This window comes from Salvelinus sp. IW2-2015, unplaced genomic scaffold (assembly GCF_002910315.2).
Source record: "Salvelinus sp. IW2-2015 unplaced genomic scaffold, ASM291031v2 Un_scaffold2491, whole genome shotgun sequence".
NCBI classification, from domain to species: Eukaryota; Metazoa; Chordata; class Actinopteri; order Salmoniformes; family Salmonidae; genus Salvelinus; species Salvelinus sp. IW2-2015.
The window spans coordinates 2,513-19,584 of NW_019943808.1; the positions used below are offsets into that span (position 1 = coordinate 2,513).

The window sequence follows — 17,072 nt, forward strand, 5'->3', positions numbered from 1 at the left end:
AGCACAGTGGCTAGACTAGACTGATCCACTGCTAGCACACAGTTGATGAGACTAGACTGATCCACTGCTAACACAGTGATGAGACTAGACTGATCCACTGCTAACACAGTGATGAGACTAGACTGATCCACTGATAGCACAGGGCTGAGACTAGACTGCTCCACTGCTAACACAGTGATGAGACTAGACTGATCCACTGCTAACACAGTGATGAGACTAGACTGCTCCACTGCTAGCACAGCGATGAGACTAGTAAGAAACTGAGAATAATCTTGTGTAAAACAGACCTTGGTCTCAATATGACTCCCTGCTAAAATAAAGACTAAATAAATACAAATTGTCCATTGTTAGAATGTAGTGAACAGCAGGACCCTGACGTGTAGCCTCGGCTAACCTGTACCTTGTTGATGGTGAGGTTCTCATTCCGTAGCCTCTGTTTGTTCTTCTGCAGCTTGCTGGGCATCATCATCTTGCCCGTTCGGAAGTCAAAACATCCCAGGTCCACCGTGTTGCCGAGGTAACGGGACAGCTGGGGTTTGCTCCGGAACTTCTTCCCTTTGGGACTGAGGGGGGGGGAGGAAAGACAACAACAACAACATTAGATCACAGACAACACAAACAACAACAACATTAGATCACAGACAACACAAACAACAACAACATTAGATCACAGACAACACAAACAACAACAACATTAGATCACAAACAATAACAACAGCATTAGATCACAAACAACAACAACAGCAGTAGATCATTGACAACAGCAGCAAACCCGGCATGGCAGCACAACCCAGCAACATAACCCAGGTCAAACCCAGCATGGCATCACAACCCAGCAACATAACCCAGGTCAAACCCGGCATGGCATCACAACCCAGCNCACAACCCAGCAACATAACCCAGGTCAAACCCGGCATGGCATCACAACCCAGCTACATAACCCAGGTCAAAACCAGCATGGCATCACAACCCAGCTACATAACCCAGGTCAAACCCAGCATGGCATCACAACCCAGAGCCTGGCCCAGCGGCCTTGTGAATGTTAACCTGTTTAAAGGTCTTACTCACCTCAGCCACAGAGAGCGAGATTACACAGTCGTATGGAACAGCTGGTGCTCTCATGCATGGTTCAGAGTTGCTTGCCTCGAAAGCAAGCATAGAAGGTATTTAGCTCATCTGGTAGGGTCCCAGTAGTAGCGTCCAGATTAGGCGTCACTACATACACCCTGGTTCGAATTCAGGCTGTATCACAACCTGCCGTGATTGGGAGCCCCATAGGGGGGGCGCACAATCAGCCCAGCGTCGTACGAATAAGTGCTGCGGTTATAGCACACTATATTTTTACGCATGTTAAACATTTATGTTTGTTAATATGTATTATCATATGCAGCCTATAACAATGTTGAAATGATTTCAGGCTTTTATTTTGAAAAACGACGAGTAAAAAGCCATTTTGGTCAGAGGAAGTATGCAGACCTGATTTGGCGCACTCCCGTGAGCGTGCCATTTGTTATTTTTCCTTTCTATTGAAAACGGTATTGTCCGGTTGAAATATTATTGATTATAAAGACAATTAAAKAATCTGAGGATTAATTATAAACATAATTTGACATGTTTCGACGAACTTTACCGGTACTTTTAGTATGTATTCGTCTGCCTGTTGGGACCGCCTTGGAGCCATTGGATTACTGAACAAAACGCACCAACAAAAATGCGTTTGTGGGACATAAAGAGGGACTTTATCGAACAAAACGAACATTTACTGTGTATCTGGGAGTCTTGTGAGTGCAACCACATGAAGATCAAAGGTAAGTGATTAATTTTATCGCTGTTTCTGACTTTAGTGACTCCTCTACTTGGCTGGTAAATGTTTGTATGCTTTTTTACATGGGGCGCTGTCCTCAGATAATCGCATGGTATGCTTTCGCCGTAAAGCCTTTTTGAAATCTGACACAGCGGCTGGATTAACAAGAAGTTAATCTTTAAGCCGATGTATAACACTTGTATATTTTATGAATGCTTATTATGTGTATTTCTGTATTTTGAATTTGGCACTCTGCAATTTTACCCGGATGTTGGCCAGGTGGGACACTAGCCAGGTGGGACACTAGCCAGGTGGGACGCTAGCCAGGTGGGACGCTAGCCAGGTGGGACGCTAGCCAGGTGGGACGCTAGCCAGGTGGGACGCTAGCGTCCCACATACCCAAGAGAGGATAAAAAGGATAAACATTCACATGCAACACCATGGGCAAGAAAAACATATATACATTGGCCATGCTGTCAATCCAGAATGACTTCTGCTGCATTCAAAACAACTGGAAACTCAGAAATCTCAGACTTCAGTGAGTTCAAGACAACTGGGATGAGCTCCTACTGGAAAAACTGGACCGAGGTGATGGTGGACCGAGGTGTTGGAGGACAGACTGGTGGACCGGGGTGATGGAGGACAGACTGGTGATGGGGGACAGACTGGTGGACCAGAATACACTGCGCAGAACATTGATGTAGCATGGGCAATGTTCCCCATCTCCTCAAAAGTATATCTGTCATTGCAAATGTTAGACTCCACTCTGAGGCACATCGTTCTGCAGGTTGAAACATCGTGAGATTGTAGACTCCTAAATTGATAGTGCAGTTTGTTTAGGCAATTTTACAGCTAACTAGCTATGTTACATGCTGATATTGTCTTGGTATTATTGTCTGAAGCGATGTATTCTACCTAGCTAGCTAGCCAGCCCTAGCTAGCCAGCCCATAGCTAGCTAGCTAGCCAGCCCATAGAGCATTGCATTGCAGATTCTGCAGTCGACTTGAGCTGCAACAGATTTCCACAACAATTTTCCATGTTGCTACCACCCTTATCATAAAGCCAAAAGGAAACATGTATTCACAAAAAAATATTGTTCTCACATATTAGTGATATTTAACACTGTAAATGAAAGGAATGAGTGGTTTTGGGTGCAAAACTAACTCCTCCAACATTACATCTGTGTCCTACCATGACAGGAACCAAAAACATAATATTAAAATAGTAATGATAATACGAAATTAAGTATTATATCTCTTTTTTGTATGTTTTTGCACAAACTGTAACACTGTAACACGCTAATAAAGCAGTTCACTGTTCGACAACCGAGAAACTACGACAACCGAGAAACCACGACAACCGAGAAACCACGACAACCGAGAAACCACGACAACCGAGAAATCCTACGAAACCGAGATAACTACGACGTAACTCGAGGAAACCACGACAAGAGACCACGACAACGAAACATGCAACAGAGAACCACGGACAAGCGAGAAACACGACAAGCGGAAACACTCCGACAAGCGAGAAACCACGACAAGGCCGAAACCCACGACAAGCGGAAACCAACGACAAGCGAGAATCGGCGAGTAACCATCAAATGCGATGAACCGACGACAAGGCGAAGAAACCGACCGACAAACCGAGAAAACACGACAAGCGAGAACTACGGACAACCGGAGAACAACGACAACTGCGAACCACGACACACTGGCGAAACACGACAAGCGAGGAAACCACTGAGCAGACGCGACTGAAACCACGGACAACGGAACGGAACGACGACAAGCGAAACCACGACGAGCGATGAAACCCACGACAAGCGAGAAAACCACACAAGGAGACAACACGACGAGAAACCGACGACAAGCGAAGATAACCGCCACACAACGGCAGCAGAAACCACGAAACCGAGAAACACGACAACCGAGAAACTCAGGATAGGATCAACTAGGAAATCATGGTGTAACGTGAGCACCAACATCCTGGGGTTGAGGATAGACGAAATAAAACACTTGAGAGGAGGAAACGAAATCGAAACCGTTAAGATTTTAAAAGTCGTGTTGTGTATATGCCCAGCGTTAGGCGAACTGAAAGTGTGTTGAAAACAGTCGGGGAGGTTGACAACCTCCTCTATCTACCTCAGCTCCTCTCATATGCAGACGGAACGAGCGCCTAGCTCTGTGACCGGCTCTGTGACCGGCTCTGTGACTCAATGCCATGGAGATCCACCTCTGTGACCAGCGGTCGGAAGGACACAGATGAGTGTGTGACCGTGACTTGGTTCAGGGGCGAGTGAGTAGGTGACTCAGCGATGAGTCAAAGCTGAGCCAGAGAGAACTCACCCTTCCACATAACAACGCCTTTCAGAGAAACTCACCAAGACACAAACACACCCTAGCCCAGTCTCAGACTGACTACCTCTCTACCACACGGCTCACTGGTGAGAGGGGTTGAGGGTGTGGAATTCCACATTGGTTAGCTTTCTTCATGCAATGTTGACCAGATAAACCATAGCAGGCTTGAAGGAACAAAGAAGACCAGAAATCTCTCCAAATTTCAACGTCCTATTCTCAGCATGTAGGCCTGTTTCCCCATCGTTCGCTTAGCTATCATGCTAATGTGCATGTGTGCCAGTAAGTTACAGAGCAAAGTGGCTGTGAAAATGGAAAAGAGGAGCAGAGAAACAGAGCAGATGGAGTGAGAGAGTAGCCTCAATAGTTCTCCCTGGGCTTCTCCCTGGGCTTCTCCCTGGGCTTCTCCCTGGGCTTCTCCCTGGGCGTAGACACCAGCTCAGGGAGAACTGAGAGTAGAGAGAGCTCGTCAGGAAGTTTCCTGTGTTTATGCCTGCCTATCTGTCTGCCCGGCTGGCTCTCTGTCTGCCTACCTGCCTGGCTATTTGTCTGCCTGCCTAGCTATCAGTCTGTCTGCCTGCCTGCCTGGCGGCAGACTCTGTGTGTAGTTGTGAGAGCTGCTAAGTGAAGTGAGTGAAGGGCAGGGCACACTTTCACGGCATGCTTGCTCCTCCCCCTCCCCCAGTGTAACCACAGCCTTCCTCCAGCCCACACCCTTTTGTCTCACTGCTGACAGCATGCTTTGCACCAGCTGGGTTGCAGGCAGGCACACAGACAGACAGGCAGACAGGCAGACAGGCAGACAGGCAGAGACAGAAGAGACAAACAGAGATAGGAGAGAGAGAGAGACTAGATTTTGATCAACTCCCATATCTACTGGGTGAAATATCACAATTATTTATATTTATGTTTATTTATTTTCCCTTTTGTACTTTAACCATTTGCACATGGTTATACAAAACTGTATATATACACACACAATATGACATTTGWAATGTCTTTATTATTTTGGAACTTCTGTGAGTGTAATGTTTACTGTTAATTTTTATTGTTTATTTCACTTTTGTATATCATCTASTTCACTTGCTTTGGCAATGTTAACATATGTTTCCCATGCCAATAAAGCCCCTTGAATTGAATTGATAGGAGAGACAGATACTGAAATATACCAACACAGAGGCGGATGAGAGGGAAGCAGCGCACCAAAGCATGTGTGGAAGAAAAACATCATTATGGTGTAAAATAGGTCTATTAATTCCACTGAAGTGATCGCATTTCCTACTAACGTACTCCACGTTGCTTTGCCTGGCCCACAGCTTCCCTTCCCATCGATCGCCTGGCATGGAGGTATAGCGTATTTCCACCTGAAAGACCGCACGAGCAACAACGAGTTCATAGGAGTATATCGAATTCGACGTCAAATGAAAGCTAATAGTCTATATTTTGAGGAAATGAAGGCATAGATTTGAAATTTTTCAACAACAAAAAATGTAGGGTAAGAAAAGGCTTTGATTTCTGGATAAACAGATGGAAAGGGGGGGGGGGGTCTTAGTAAACATCTACCAGAAAAAAGTATTTAAAAGGTATCAGAAAAACATCAAAGCACAATCATGTTGGCGTAAAGACCCCTGCCAACTAATATCAACACTTATATTTTGTAGTGGACAAATGTGTTATCTTCTGTAAATGTAAGAAATATTGCCTTGTAATTTCGTTACCAAAAACCCACATATGTGTAAGATATTGTCTAATTTCTCTCCCTCATGAGGAAGGAGTATAATGAAAGTTCACAGAAGTAACAAATAATGGCAGACATACCAATTAGTTAGTAATTTTACTGATATACATTTTGTTTATGAATTATTAAGTGATTAGAAACTCTAAGTCCATGTCTGTCCAAATGTTAAAAAAATCGGGTGTACGGAATAACAAGCAACTGAATTGGCCTACTAGATGCCTGAAATCAATAATTAGTCACAAACCACAGTTAGCGTGCTCACCGATGCTGACTGTCTTTCCGCTGTCCTAGCTGGTATGACTGCTACTTATGCAGCTTCAGAGACTTACAGCCTGCTTACTGTCTTCCCTTTCCACTGGTATTACTGCTATATTCAGCTCATAACTGTCTCCTGCTTACTGTCTTTCCGCTTCCACTGCGGTATACTGCTATATTCAGCCTCATAACTGTGTCTGCCTGCTACTGTCTTCCCTCGCTCCACTGTTATATTACTGCCCTATATTCAGCTCATAACTGTCACCTGCTACTGTCTGGCACTGTGTGGCGGATATGTACTGGCTATATTGGCAGCTCTTAACTTGTCAGCGCTGCTACTTCTTCCGACTTGCTATACTTGCTATGGATGTCAGCTCATAACTGTTCTCCTGTGCCCTACTGTCTTCCCTGGCGCAGCTGGGGGGGTTGATACGGTGCGTATAGTTCAGTCATGGTAACTGTCACCTTGCCTTACTGTCTCCACTGGTATGACTGCTGATATTCAGCCCTCATAACTGTCTCCTGCCCTACTGTCTTTCCCTTCCACTGGTATTACTGCCATATTTTCCAGCTCATAACTGTCTCCCTCGCCTACTGTCTTCGGGCCTTCCAGCTGGTATTAGGATCGTGGCCTATATCCAGCCTCATTAACTGTCACTTACTACTGTCTTCCCTTCCGACTGCGTTTATCACTGCGTACACTCTCAGCTCATAACTGTCTCCTGCCCTACTGGTTTTCCCTTTCCACTGGCTATATCTGCTATATTCAGCCTCATAAACTGTCTCCTGCCTACTGCCTCTTTCCCTTCCACCCTGCGTATTACTGCCTGGGATATTTCAGCTCATAACTGTCTCCTGCTACTGTGCTATCCCTTCCACTGGTATACTGCTATATTCAGCTCATAACTGTCTCCTGCTACTGTCTTCCCTTCCACTGGTATACTGCTATATTCAGCTCATAACTGTTTACGTCTTTCTGTTGGTCAAACCAAGAGTGGCAAACAGACTGAGTAAGGACGACAACACCTCTCTCTCTACTTTTCTTTATGAGAGAGAACAGTATATTGTACTGTAGTCTACTGTACTGAACTCTACTCCATTAAAGATGCAGCCATTACCTAGCACGCCAGTCAGGCAGATAGACAGCACACAGTGACATGTAGGTCAGTAGCTTAGCGCTGTGCCGAGCAGAGAGAGAGAGAGAGAGTGGGTTGTGAGGATCAGTGAACTGCACCATGGCTCTAAGCTACAGTACAGTCCAGTACAGCCTGAACAACCCACTGAGGTGAGTGAACCAACCTGAAGCCAGCCAGCGCTCGCTATAGCACAGTTAGCCCTTCACTTCAGTCGCCACCACACAGCTGGTTTTCACACTCGCATAGAGAGTTGTCWCTTCAAAATGGCCGTGGCGACTCTCTCTCTCTGCTACGTCCCCCTCCACACTTCCGCTTAAACAGACTGACTAACAATGGACTTGTTGTGTGAACAGATAAAATGGCAGATTTAGGCCTACATACTCATTGATAATCAGTGTTAAATACAGCCTAAAGTCCCAGCATTTTGCAGCATAGGGCCAAGGCCTAAATGAGAGAAAACAAACATAGAAACTGTCAGTGTTATGGGGGTTGCGTGTTCAAATCAAATCAAATGTCATTTGTCACATGCTTCGTAAACAACAGGTGTAGACCAGAGGCGGTCGGTGCCAATTAAAGACGAGGGAGGACGAGTTTAGTTTATTTTAAATGAGCYTGGCCTTATTTCTATTKCAGCATATTGGATGACTGTCATTCATTTCCCATTCACCCAGCTCAATGTAACATCCATAGAGGCTACTACATGATACTTGAATTTTCCCTATACAAAATCAYGAGGTTGCTACAACCTAGCCTACGAAGGAAAGTTTACAACATAAGTGCACACAGGTCGAGAGAAAGGGTAGGCTAATCAACGTAACAGACACATTCAATACCGCCTTGCACACTGTTGCCTGTGTCTAGCTGATCTAGGGTGTAATCATGAGTCCAACAGTTGAAAACGAACGTTTTCAATTGGACACATTGAGGGTATGTTCATCACCGTTTCGGTTCTGTATGCTGAGCGTTGTTATGCAGAAAAGCGTGGTTGTCAAAGTAATGCGCTATGCAGAATGAATCACCCCTATAGCCGAGCAAACGCAGTTCAAACTGTTCATCAGCAGCCATCGTACGAACAGCGCGAATATATGATAGTAGAGGAAAGCTGGCGCTGGGTCTGGCGCTCTACGCGCTGCTCCTGTCCTGTCCGCACGCGTTTCCGCTGTCGTGCTTGTGCGACTGTTCCGTGCCCACAAGACAACAGGCTGGTCTGTGACCAAGTGGGAAAACCTTTCCAAGCCAAACTTTCATACAATAACCACTAAACACAGACTACATCTTTGTCACTATATTAGCTAATGTCAGAGTCAACATGGCTACTAGAACTAACGCTTTATTAAAGTGTACAGTGTACAGCAAGCAGTTTAGCAGTTATACCGCCGGGCCCTGTGGCAATAAATTAATAAAACCAAAAGCTTACCTTGACTTGGAAGAGTTATAGCGTTGAATAGCCATAGCCAGCTAGCTAACATAGCACATCCCTCTCTGTTTGAGCCGCGTGTTTAAGTTGGCTGAACTAGCTAGCTGCATTCGCTACCTAGGTACAGTGTATTCATTAAGTATTCAGACCCCTTCCCATTTTCCACATTTTGTTACGTTTCCGCCTTATTCTAAAATTGATCAAATAAATAAAATTCCTCTTCAATCTACACACAATACCCCATAATGACAAAGCAAAAACAGGTTTGTCGAAATCCTTGTAAATGTATAAAAGAGGAAAAACAGAAATACCTTATTTACATAGGAATTCAGACTATTTGCTATGAGACTCGAAACTGAGCTCAGGTGCATCCTGTATCCATTGATCATCCTTGAGATGTTTCTACAGCTTGATTGGAGTCAACCTGTGGTTAATTCAATTGGTTGGACATGATTTGGAAAGGCACACGCCTGTCTATATAAGGTCCCACAGTTGACAGTGCATGTCAGAGCGAAAACCAAGCCATGAGGTCGAAGGAATTGTCCGTAGAGCAGGATTGTGTCGAGAAACATATCTGGGGAAGTGTACCAAAAATGTTCTGCAGCATTGAAGGTTCCCAAGAACACAGTGGCCCCCATTATTCTTAAATGGAAGACGTTTGGAACCACCAAGACTCTTCCTAGAGCTCGCGGCCCGGCCAAACTGAGCAATCTGTGGAGGGAGAAGGGCCTTGGTCAGGGAGGTGACCAAGAATCCGATGGTCACTCTGACAGAGTTCCAGAGGTCCTCTGTGGAGATGGGAGAATCTTCCAGAAGGACAACCATCTCTGCACCACTCCACCAATCAGGCCTTTATGGTAGAGCGGCCAGACAGAAGTCACTCCTCAGTAAAAGGCACATGACAGCCCGCTTGGAGTTGCCAAATGGCACCTAAAGGACGCTCAGACCATCAGAAACAAGATTGAACTCTTTGGCCTGAATGCCAAGCGTCACATCTGGAGGAAACCTGGCACCATCCCTACGGTGAAGCATGGTGGTGGCCGCATCATGCTGTGGGGATGTTTTTCAGCGGCAAGGGACTGTTTTTCAGCGGCAAGGGGTACCAGTAGTGAGTAACGATAACTTGGCTATATACAAGGGGTACCAGTACTGAGTAACGATAACTTGGCTATATACAAGGGGTACCAGTACTGAGTAATTTATAACTTGGCTATATACAAGGGGTACCAGTACTGAGTAATGATAACTAGGTTATATACAAGGGGTACCAGTACTGAGTAACGATAACTTGGCTATATACAAGGGGTACCAGTACTGAGTAATGATAACTAGGTTATATACAAGGGGTACCAGTACTGAGTAATGATAACTTGGCTATAGACAAGGGGTACCAGTACCGAGTCAATGTGCAGGGGTACGAGGTAATTGAGGTAAATATAGGTATAAGTTAGGTGTAAACAACAGCCATCAGGATAGATAATAAACAGTAGCAGCAGTGTATGTGATGAGTCAACGCAGAAAAGGTCACTGCAGATTCCGCTCCAGTCATTACCACGAGCCCGTCCTCCCCTAATTAAGGTGTCACCAACCTCCTGTGGTAGATATGTACATATAACTAGGAATAAAGTGACAGATGGTCAATAGTAGCAGCAGCGTATGTGATGAGTTAACGCAGAAAAGGTCACTGCAGATTGTCCGGGTAGCTATTAAAAGAGAGAGATCAGGTTTGTCGAAAATCCTTGTAAATGTATAAAAAGGAAAAACAGAAAATACCTTATTTACATAGAGAATTCAGACTATTTGCTATGAACTCGAAATTGAGCCTCAGGGTGCATCCTGTATCATTGATCATCCTTGAGATGTTTCTACAGCTTGATTGGAGTCACCTGTGGTAAATTCAATTGTTGGACATCGATTTGGAAAGGCCACACGTCTATATAAGGTCGCCACAGTTGACAGTGCATGTCAGAGCAGAAACCAGCCATGAGGTCGAAGGAATTGTCCGTAGAGCAGGATGTGTCGAGAAACATATCTGGGGAAGGGTACCAAAAATGTTCTGCAGCATTGAAGGTCCCAAGACACAGTGGCCCCATCATTCTTAAATGGAAGAGTTTGGAACCACCAAGACTTTCTAGAGCTCGCGCCCGGCCAAATTGAGCAATTGAGGACAGAAGGGGGGCCTTGGTCAGAGGTGACGCAGAATCCGATGTCACTCTGACAGAGTTCCAGAGGTCCTCTGTGGAGATGGGAGAAACTCCCAGAAGGACAACCATCTCTGCAACCACTCCACCAATCAGGCCTTTATTGGTAGAGCGGCCAGACGGAAGTCACTCCTCAGTAAAAGGCACATGACAGCCGCTTTGGAGTTGAAATGGCACTAAAGGACGCTCAGACCATCAGAACAGATTGAACTCTTTTGGCCTGAATGCCAAGGGTCACGTCTGGAGGAAACCTGGCACCATCCCTACGGTGAAGCATGGTGGTGGCCGCATCATGCTGTGGGGATGTTTTTCAGCGGCAAGGACTGTTTTTCAGCGGCAAGGGTACCAGTATGAGTAACGATAACTTGGCTATATACAGGGTACAGTCGAGTAAGATAACTAGGCATAACAAGGGGTCAGTATGAGTAACATAACTTGGCTAATATACAAGGGGTACCAGTACTGGTAATGATAACTAGGCTATATACAAGGGGTACCAGTACTGAGTAATTATAACTTGGCTATATACAAGGGGTACCAGTACTGAAGTAATAAACTAGGCTATATACAAGGGGTACCAGATCTGAGTAATGATAACTTGGCTATATACAAGGGTACCAGTACTGAGTAACGATAACTTGCATATACAAGGGGTACCAGTACTGAGTAATGATAACTTGGCTATATTACAAGGGGTCCAGTACTGAGTAATGATAACTTGGCTATATACAAGGGTACCAGTACTGAGTAATGATAACATTGGCTATATACAAGGGTACCAGCACTGAGTAATGATAACTAGTGCTATATACAAGGGGTTCACGTACTGAGTAATGATAACTTACTTGCTATATACAAGGGGTCACAGTACTGAGTAATGATACATGGCTAAAGCAAGGGTACCAGTACAGTCAATGTGCAGGGTACGAGGTAATTGAGGTAAATAGTAAAAAGGTATAAGTTAGGTGTAAAACAAGCCATCAGGATAGATAATACAGTAGCAGCAGTGTATGTGATGAGTCAACGCAGAAAAGGTCACTGCAGATTCCGCTCCAGTCATTACACGAGCCCGTCCCCCCTAATTAAGGTGTCACCAACCTCGCTGTGGTAGATATGTACATATAACTAGGAATAAAAGTGACAGATGGTCAATAGTAGCAGCAGCGTATGTGATGAGTTAACGCAAAAGGTCACTGCAAGATTGTCCGGGTAGCTATTGGTTAACTATTGAACTAACTATTTAGCAGTCTTATGTCTTGGGGTAGAAGCTGTTCAGGGTCCTGTTGTTTCCAGACTTGGTGCATAGATTGCCGTGCGGTAGCAGAGAGAACAGTCTATGACTTTGGTGGCTGGGATTTGACCCTTTTTAGGGCCTTCCTCTGACACCGCCTGGTGTAGAGGTCCTGGATGCAGGGAGCTCAGACCAGTGATGTACTGGCTGTACACACTACCCTCTGTAGCGCCTTGCGGTCGGTATACAAGCAGTTGCCAGTACCCAAACCAATGAGTAGTAGCCTACACTGGTCACATGGTTCATTCTATAGCCGGTAAGCATGGTCACATGTTGTTCTGTAGCATTCTCTTTCAGCTTCACAGTCAGGCAGAAGAGAGAGAGAGAGAGCGTGCGTGTGTGTGTGTGTGTGTGTGTGTGACCTAGCACTGAGTAGTAGTAATCCATAACCTCTGATATTTAACTACTGACCTCGTTACTGTTCTACAAACCTCTAGGGCAAAGAGTCTAGTGGAGTTCACTCTCACTCTGAAGAGATTCAATTCACCTCAAGTTTCTTTCAAGTGCAACAATGGCGAGGAGGCCCACTTCACTTAGAGAACGACTACTCATAAAAACATGTTTGTCACAAACCTATCCACTTAGCCTAAACACACAGAGCCCGATCCCACAGTCTCAACAACAGCCAACTCTCACCTGCTCAGACACTGGTATTCAGTCCTGCCACCTTCCCACAGCCTGAAGACAGAACATCTCTGGGACTGACTGAGCTGATTGGGCAGAGACAGGAACATTCTGGACTGACTGAGGTGATTGGGAAGAGACAGGAATCTCTGGGACCTGACTGAGGTGATGTGGGAAGAAGACAGGAACATCTCTGGGACTGACTGAGGTGATGTGGGAAGAAGAAGGACATCTCTGGGGCTGACTGAGGACAGGACATCTCTGGGACTGACTGAGGTGATGTGGGAACAAGACAGGGACTGACTGAGGTGATGTGGAACAAGACAGGGACTGACTGAGGTGAAGTGGGAAGAAGACAGGAATCTCTGGGACTGACTGAGGTGATGTGGAGAGACAGGAACATCTCTGGACTGACTGAGGTGATGTGGGAAGAAGACAGGAACATCTCTGGACTGACTGAGGTGATGTGGGAAGAAGACAGGAACATCTCTGGACTGACTGAGGTGATTGGGAAGAAGACAGAACATCTCTGGGGCTTGACTGAGGACAGGAACATCTCTGGGACTGACTGAGGTGATGTGGGAACAAGACAGGGATGACTGAGGTGATGTGGGAACAAAAGGGACTGACTGAGTGAAGTGGGAAGAAGACAGGAAAATCTCTGGGACTGACTGAGGTGATGTGGGAAGAAGACAGGAACATCTCTGGGACTGACTGAGGTGATGTGGGAAGAAGACAGGAACATCTCTGGGACTGACTGAGGTGATGTGGGAAGAAGAGAGGAACATCTCTGGGACTGACTGAGGTGATGTGGGAAGAAGACAGGAACATCTCTGACTGACTGAGGTGATGTGGGAAGAAGACAGGAACATCTCTGGATGACTGGAGATGATATGGGAATAAGACAGGAACTCCATCTCAAATCAAATCAAATTGTATTTGTCACATGCGCCGAATACAACAAGTGTAACCATACAGTGAAATGCTTACTTACATGCCCTTAATCAACAGCGTTAAGTTTTTACAAAATTAAATAAAAGTAAACAAATAATTCAACAGCAGCAGTAAAATAAAATAGCGAGGCTATATACAGGACGTACCGGTACAAAGTCATGTGGAGACCATATACAGGGGGTACGCGTACAGAGTCAATGTGGAGGCTATATACAGGGGTACTGTACAGAGTCAATGTGGAGGCTATATACAGGGGGTACCGGTACCGAGTCAATGTGGAGGCTATATACAGGGGGTACTGGTACAGAGTCAATGTGGAGGCTATATACAGGGGGTACCGGTCCGAGTCAATTGGAGGCTATATACAGGGGGTACCGTACGGAGTCAATGTGGAGGCTTATACAGGGGGTACCGGTACAGAGTCAATGTGGAGGCTATATCAGGGTGTTACGGTACAGAGTCATGTGAAGGCTATATACAGGAGGTACCGGTACAGAGTCAATGTGGAGGCTACATACAGGGGTACCGGTACAGAGATCAATGTGGAGGCTATATACAGGGGTACTGGTACAGAGTAAATGTGGAGCTATATACAGGGGGTACCGGTACAGAGTCAATGTGGAGGCTATATACAGGGGTACCGGTACAGAGTCAACGTGGAGGCTACATACAAGGGGACTGGTACAGAGTCAATGTGGAGACTATATACAGGGGGTACCTGTACAGAGTCAATGTGGAGGCTATATACAGGAGGTACCGGTACAGAGTCATGTGGAGGCTCATACAGGGGGTACCGGTACAGAGTCAAATGTGGAGGCTATATACAGGGGTACCGTTACAGAGTCAATGTGGAGGCTATATACAGGGGGTACCGGTACAGAGTCAACGTGGAGACTATATACAGGGTGTTACGGTACAGAGTCAATGTGGAGGCTATATACAGGGTGTTACGATACAGAGTCAATGTGGAGACCATATACAGGAGGTACCGGTACAGAGTCAATGGGAGACTATATACAGGAGGTACTGGTACCTCCTGTATATAGTTCCACATTGACACTGTACCGGTACCTACTGTATATAGATCAATGTGGAGACTATATACAGGGGTACCGGTACAGAGTCAATGTGGAGGCATATACAGGGGGTACCGGTACAGAGTCAATGTGGAGACATATACAGGGTGTTACGATACAGAGTCAATGGGAGGCTATACAGGGGGTACGGTACAGAGTCAATGTGGAGGCTATATACAGGGGAACTGGTACAGAGTCATGTGGAGGCTATATACAGGGGGTACCGGTACAGAGTCAATGTGGAGGCTATATACAGGGGGTACGGTAGAGAGTCAATGTGGAGGCTATATACAGAGGGTACCGGTACAGAGTCAATGTGGAGGCTATATACAGAGGGTACCGGTACAGAGTCAATGTGGAGGCTATATACAGGGGTTTCGGTAAGAGTCAATGTGGAGGATATATACAGGGGGTACGGTACAGAGTCAATGTGAGGCTATATACAGGGGTACCGGTCCAGTCAATGTGGAGACTATATACAGGGGTACCGGTACAGAGTCAATGTGGAGACTATATACAGGGTGTTACAGTACAGAGTCATGTGGAGGCTATATACAGGGGTACCGGTACAGAGTCAATGTGCGGGGCACGGTTAGTTGAGGTAATTGAAGTATATGACAATGTAGTGTTTGGATATGTTAAACAGAGAGTAGCAAGCAGCGTAAAAGAGGGGTCTGGGTAGCCCTTTGATTAGCTGTTCAGCAGTTTGTGGCTTGGAGGTAGAAGCTGTTAAGAAGCCTTTTGGACCTCGATTTGGCACTCTGGTACCGCTTGCAATGCGGAAGCAGAGAGAACAGTCTATGGTGGTTGGAGTCGTTGACAATTTCTAGGGCCCTCTACTGCCAGGGCCTGGTATAGAGGTCCTGGGTGGCAGGAAGCTTGGCCCAGGGATGTACTGGGCTGTACGCACTACACTCTGTAGCGCCTTGTGGTCGGAGGCCAAGCAGTTGCCGTACCAGGCTGACTGAGGGATGTGTGAAGACATCGGATCAGAATGACTCGAACCCTGACTGAGTCATAATAACAACATCTCTAGCAGGGGTCTGTGTCCAAAATGGCACCCTATTTCTCTAGATAGTGCACTACTTTTTTACGAGGGTCCATAGGGCTGTGGTCAAAAGTAGTGCGCTGTGTAGGGAATAGGGTGTGATTTAGGACACAGCGCATGACTGAGTCATAACAAACATCACTATCAACTAGAGGCTGAAGAGAAGCGGAAATATATACTTCAGGGATTGCTGCCGACCTCCCCACATGTCATTCCATGGACTAGCCTAGTACTAGGCCTGTCCTCTCCTGAGGCTAAGGCTCCATTATACAACAACACAGTTTATGGGAATACTAAACTAGCAAATGAACTAGCATAATGAACTAGCATACTGAACTAGCATACTGAACTAGCATACTGAACTAGCATAATGAACTAGCATAATGAACTAGCATACTGAACTAGCATACTGAACTAGCATACTGGAACTAGCATACTGAACTAGCATAACTGAACTAGCATACTGAACTAGCATAATGAACTAGCATATGAACTAGCATACTGAACTAGCATACTGAACTAGCATACTGAACTAGCATACTGAACTAGCATAATGAACTAGCATAATGAACTAGCATAATGAACTAGCATAATTCTAAGAATGGATTTTCTTTTCTTTCTGGAATTCAGCTGGTCAACAAAACAATAAGGCTCGTAATCTCCTCATGGAACTCGGTACAACACACCGTTTTCATGGAACTCAGACATGTTGACTGTATTATTGGTTCCTTCCACAGACTTCAGGTTCAGTCAGTACTGTGTACAAAACAACATGGAGAAGGCATGAAGGTAGGAGCAGAACAATAAAACACAGAGAGGGAGGTGGCGGACCGTGAGCCACAGGTAGCCTACGCCAAGACCCAGATATCACTGACAGGCTACCCAGACTGACCTAGCTTTGATATGAAAAGGACGAGCGTCAGTCTGCGATCTAAGATCAGTTTGAGAGTGAGAAATGAGGGCAGGAAGTGGGCTTGACCCTCTTCATTTGATCCCAGGTGTGAAGTGAAGCCATGCAGCATATGGCTGGGGAGTGAGTACAGTTAACCTAGCTTGCTGAGTGAGCAGGGGGGGGGGGGGGACATTAACACGAGCACCAACCAACAGTGTGTGGTCTTTTTACAACCCTACCCTCCCGACACACAGCCACAACCACAGACACACCTAACA

At 45.8% G+C, this 17,072-nt stretch overlaps 1 protein-coding gene across 1 annotated transcript in view; it reads right to left on the reverse strand.

Annotated features, from left to right (window-relative positions):
• Positions 1-400: 400 nt before the first annotated feature.
• The window catches only part of mbd2 (methyl-CpG binding domain protein 2), a gene marked incomplete at its 3' end in the record, with an annotated part of 23,590 nt that continues 6,918 nt past the window's right edge, over positions 401-17,072 (reverse strand). The window contains exon 2 of the mRNA XM_024141313.2: positions 401-563. Coding sequence (XP_023997081.2) covers positions 401-563 — 163 coding nt within the window. The remainder of the gene's footprint in view (positions 564-17,072) is intronic.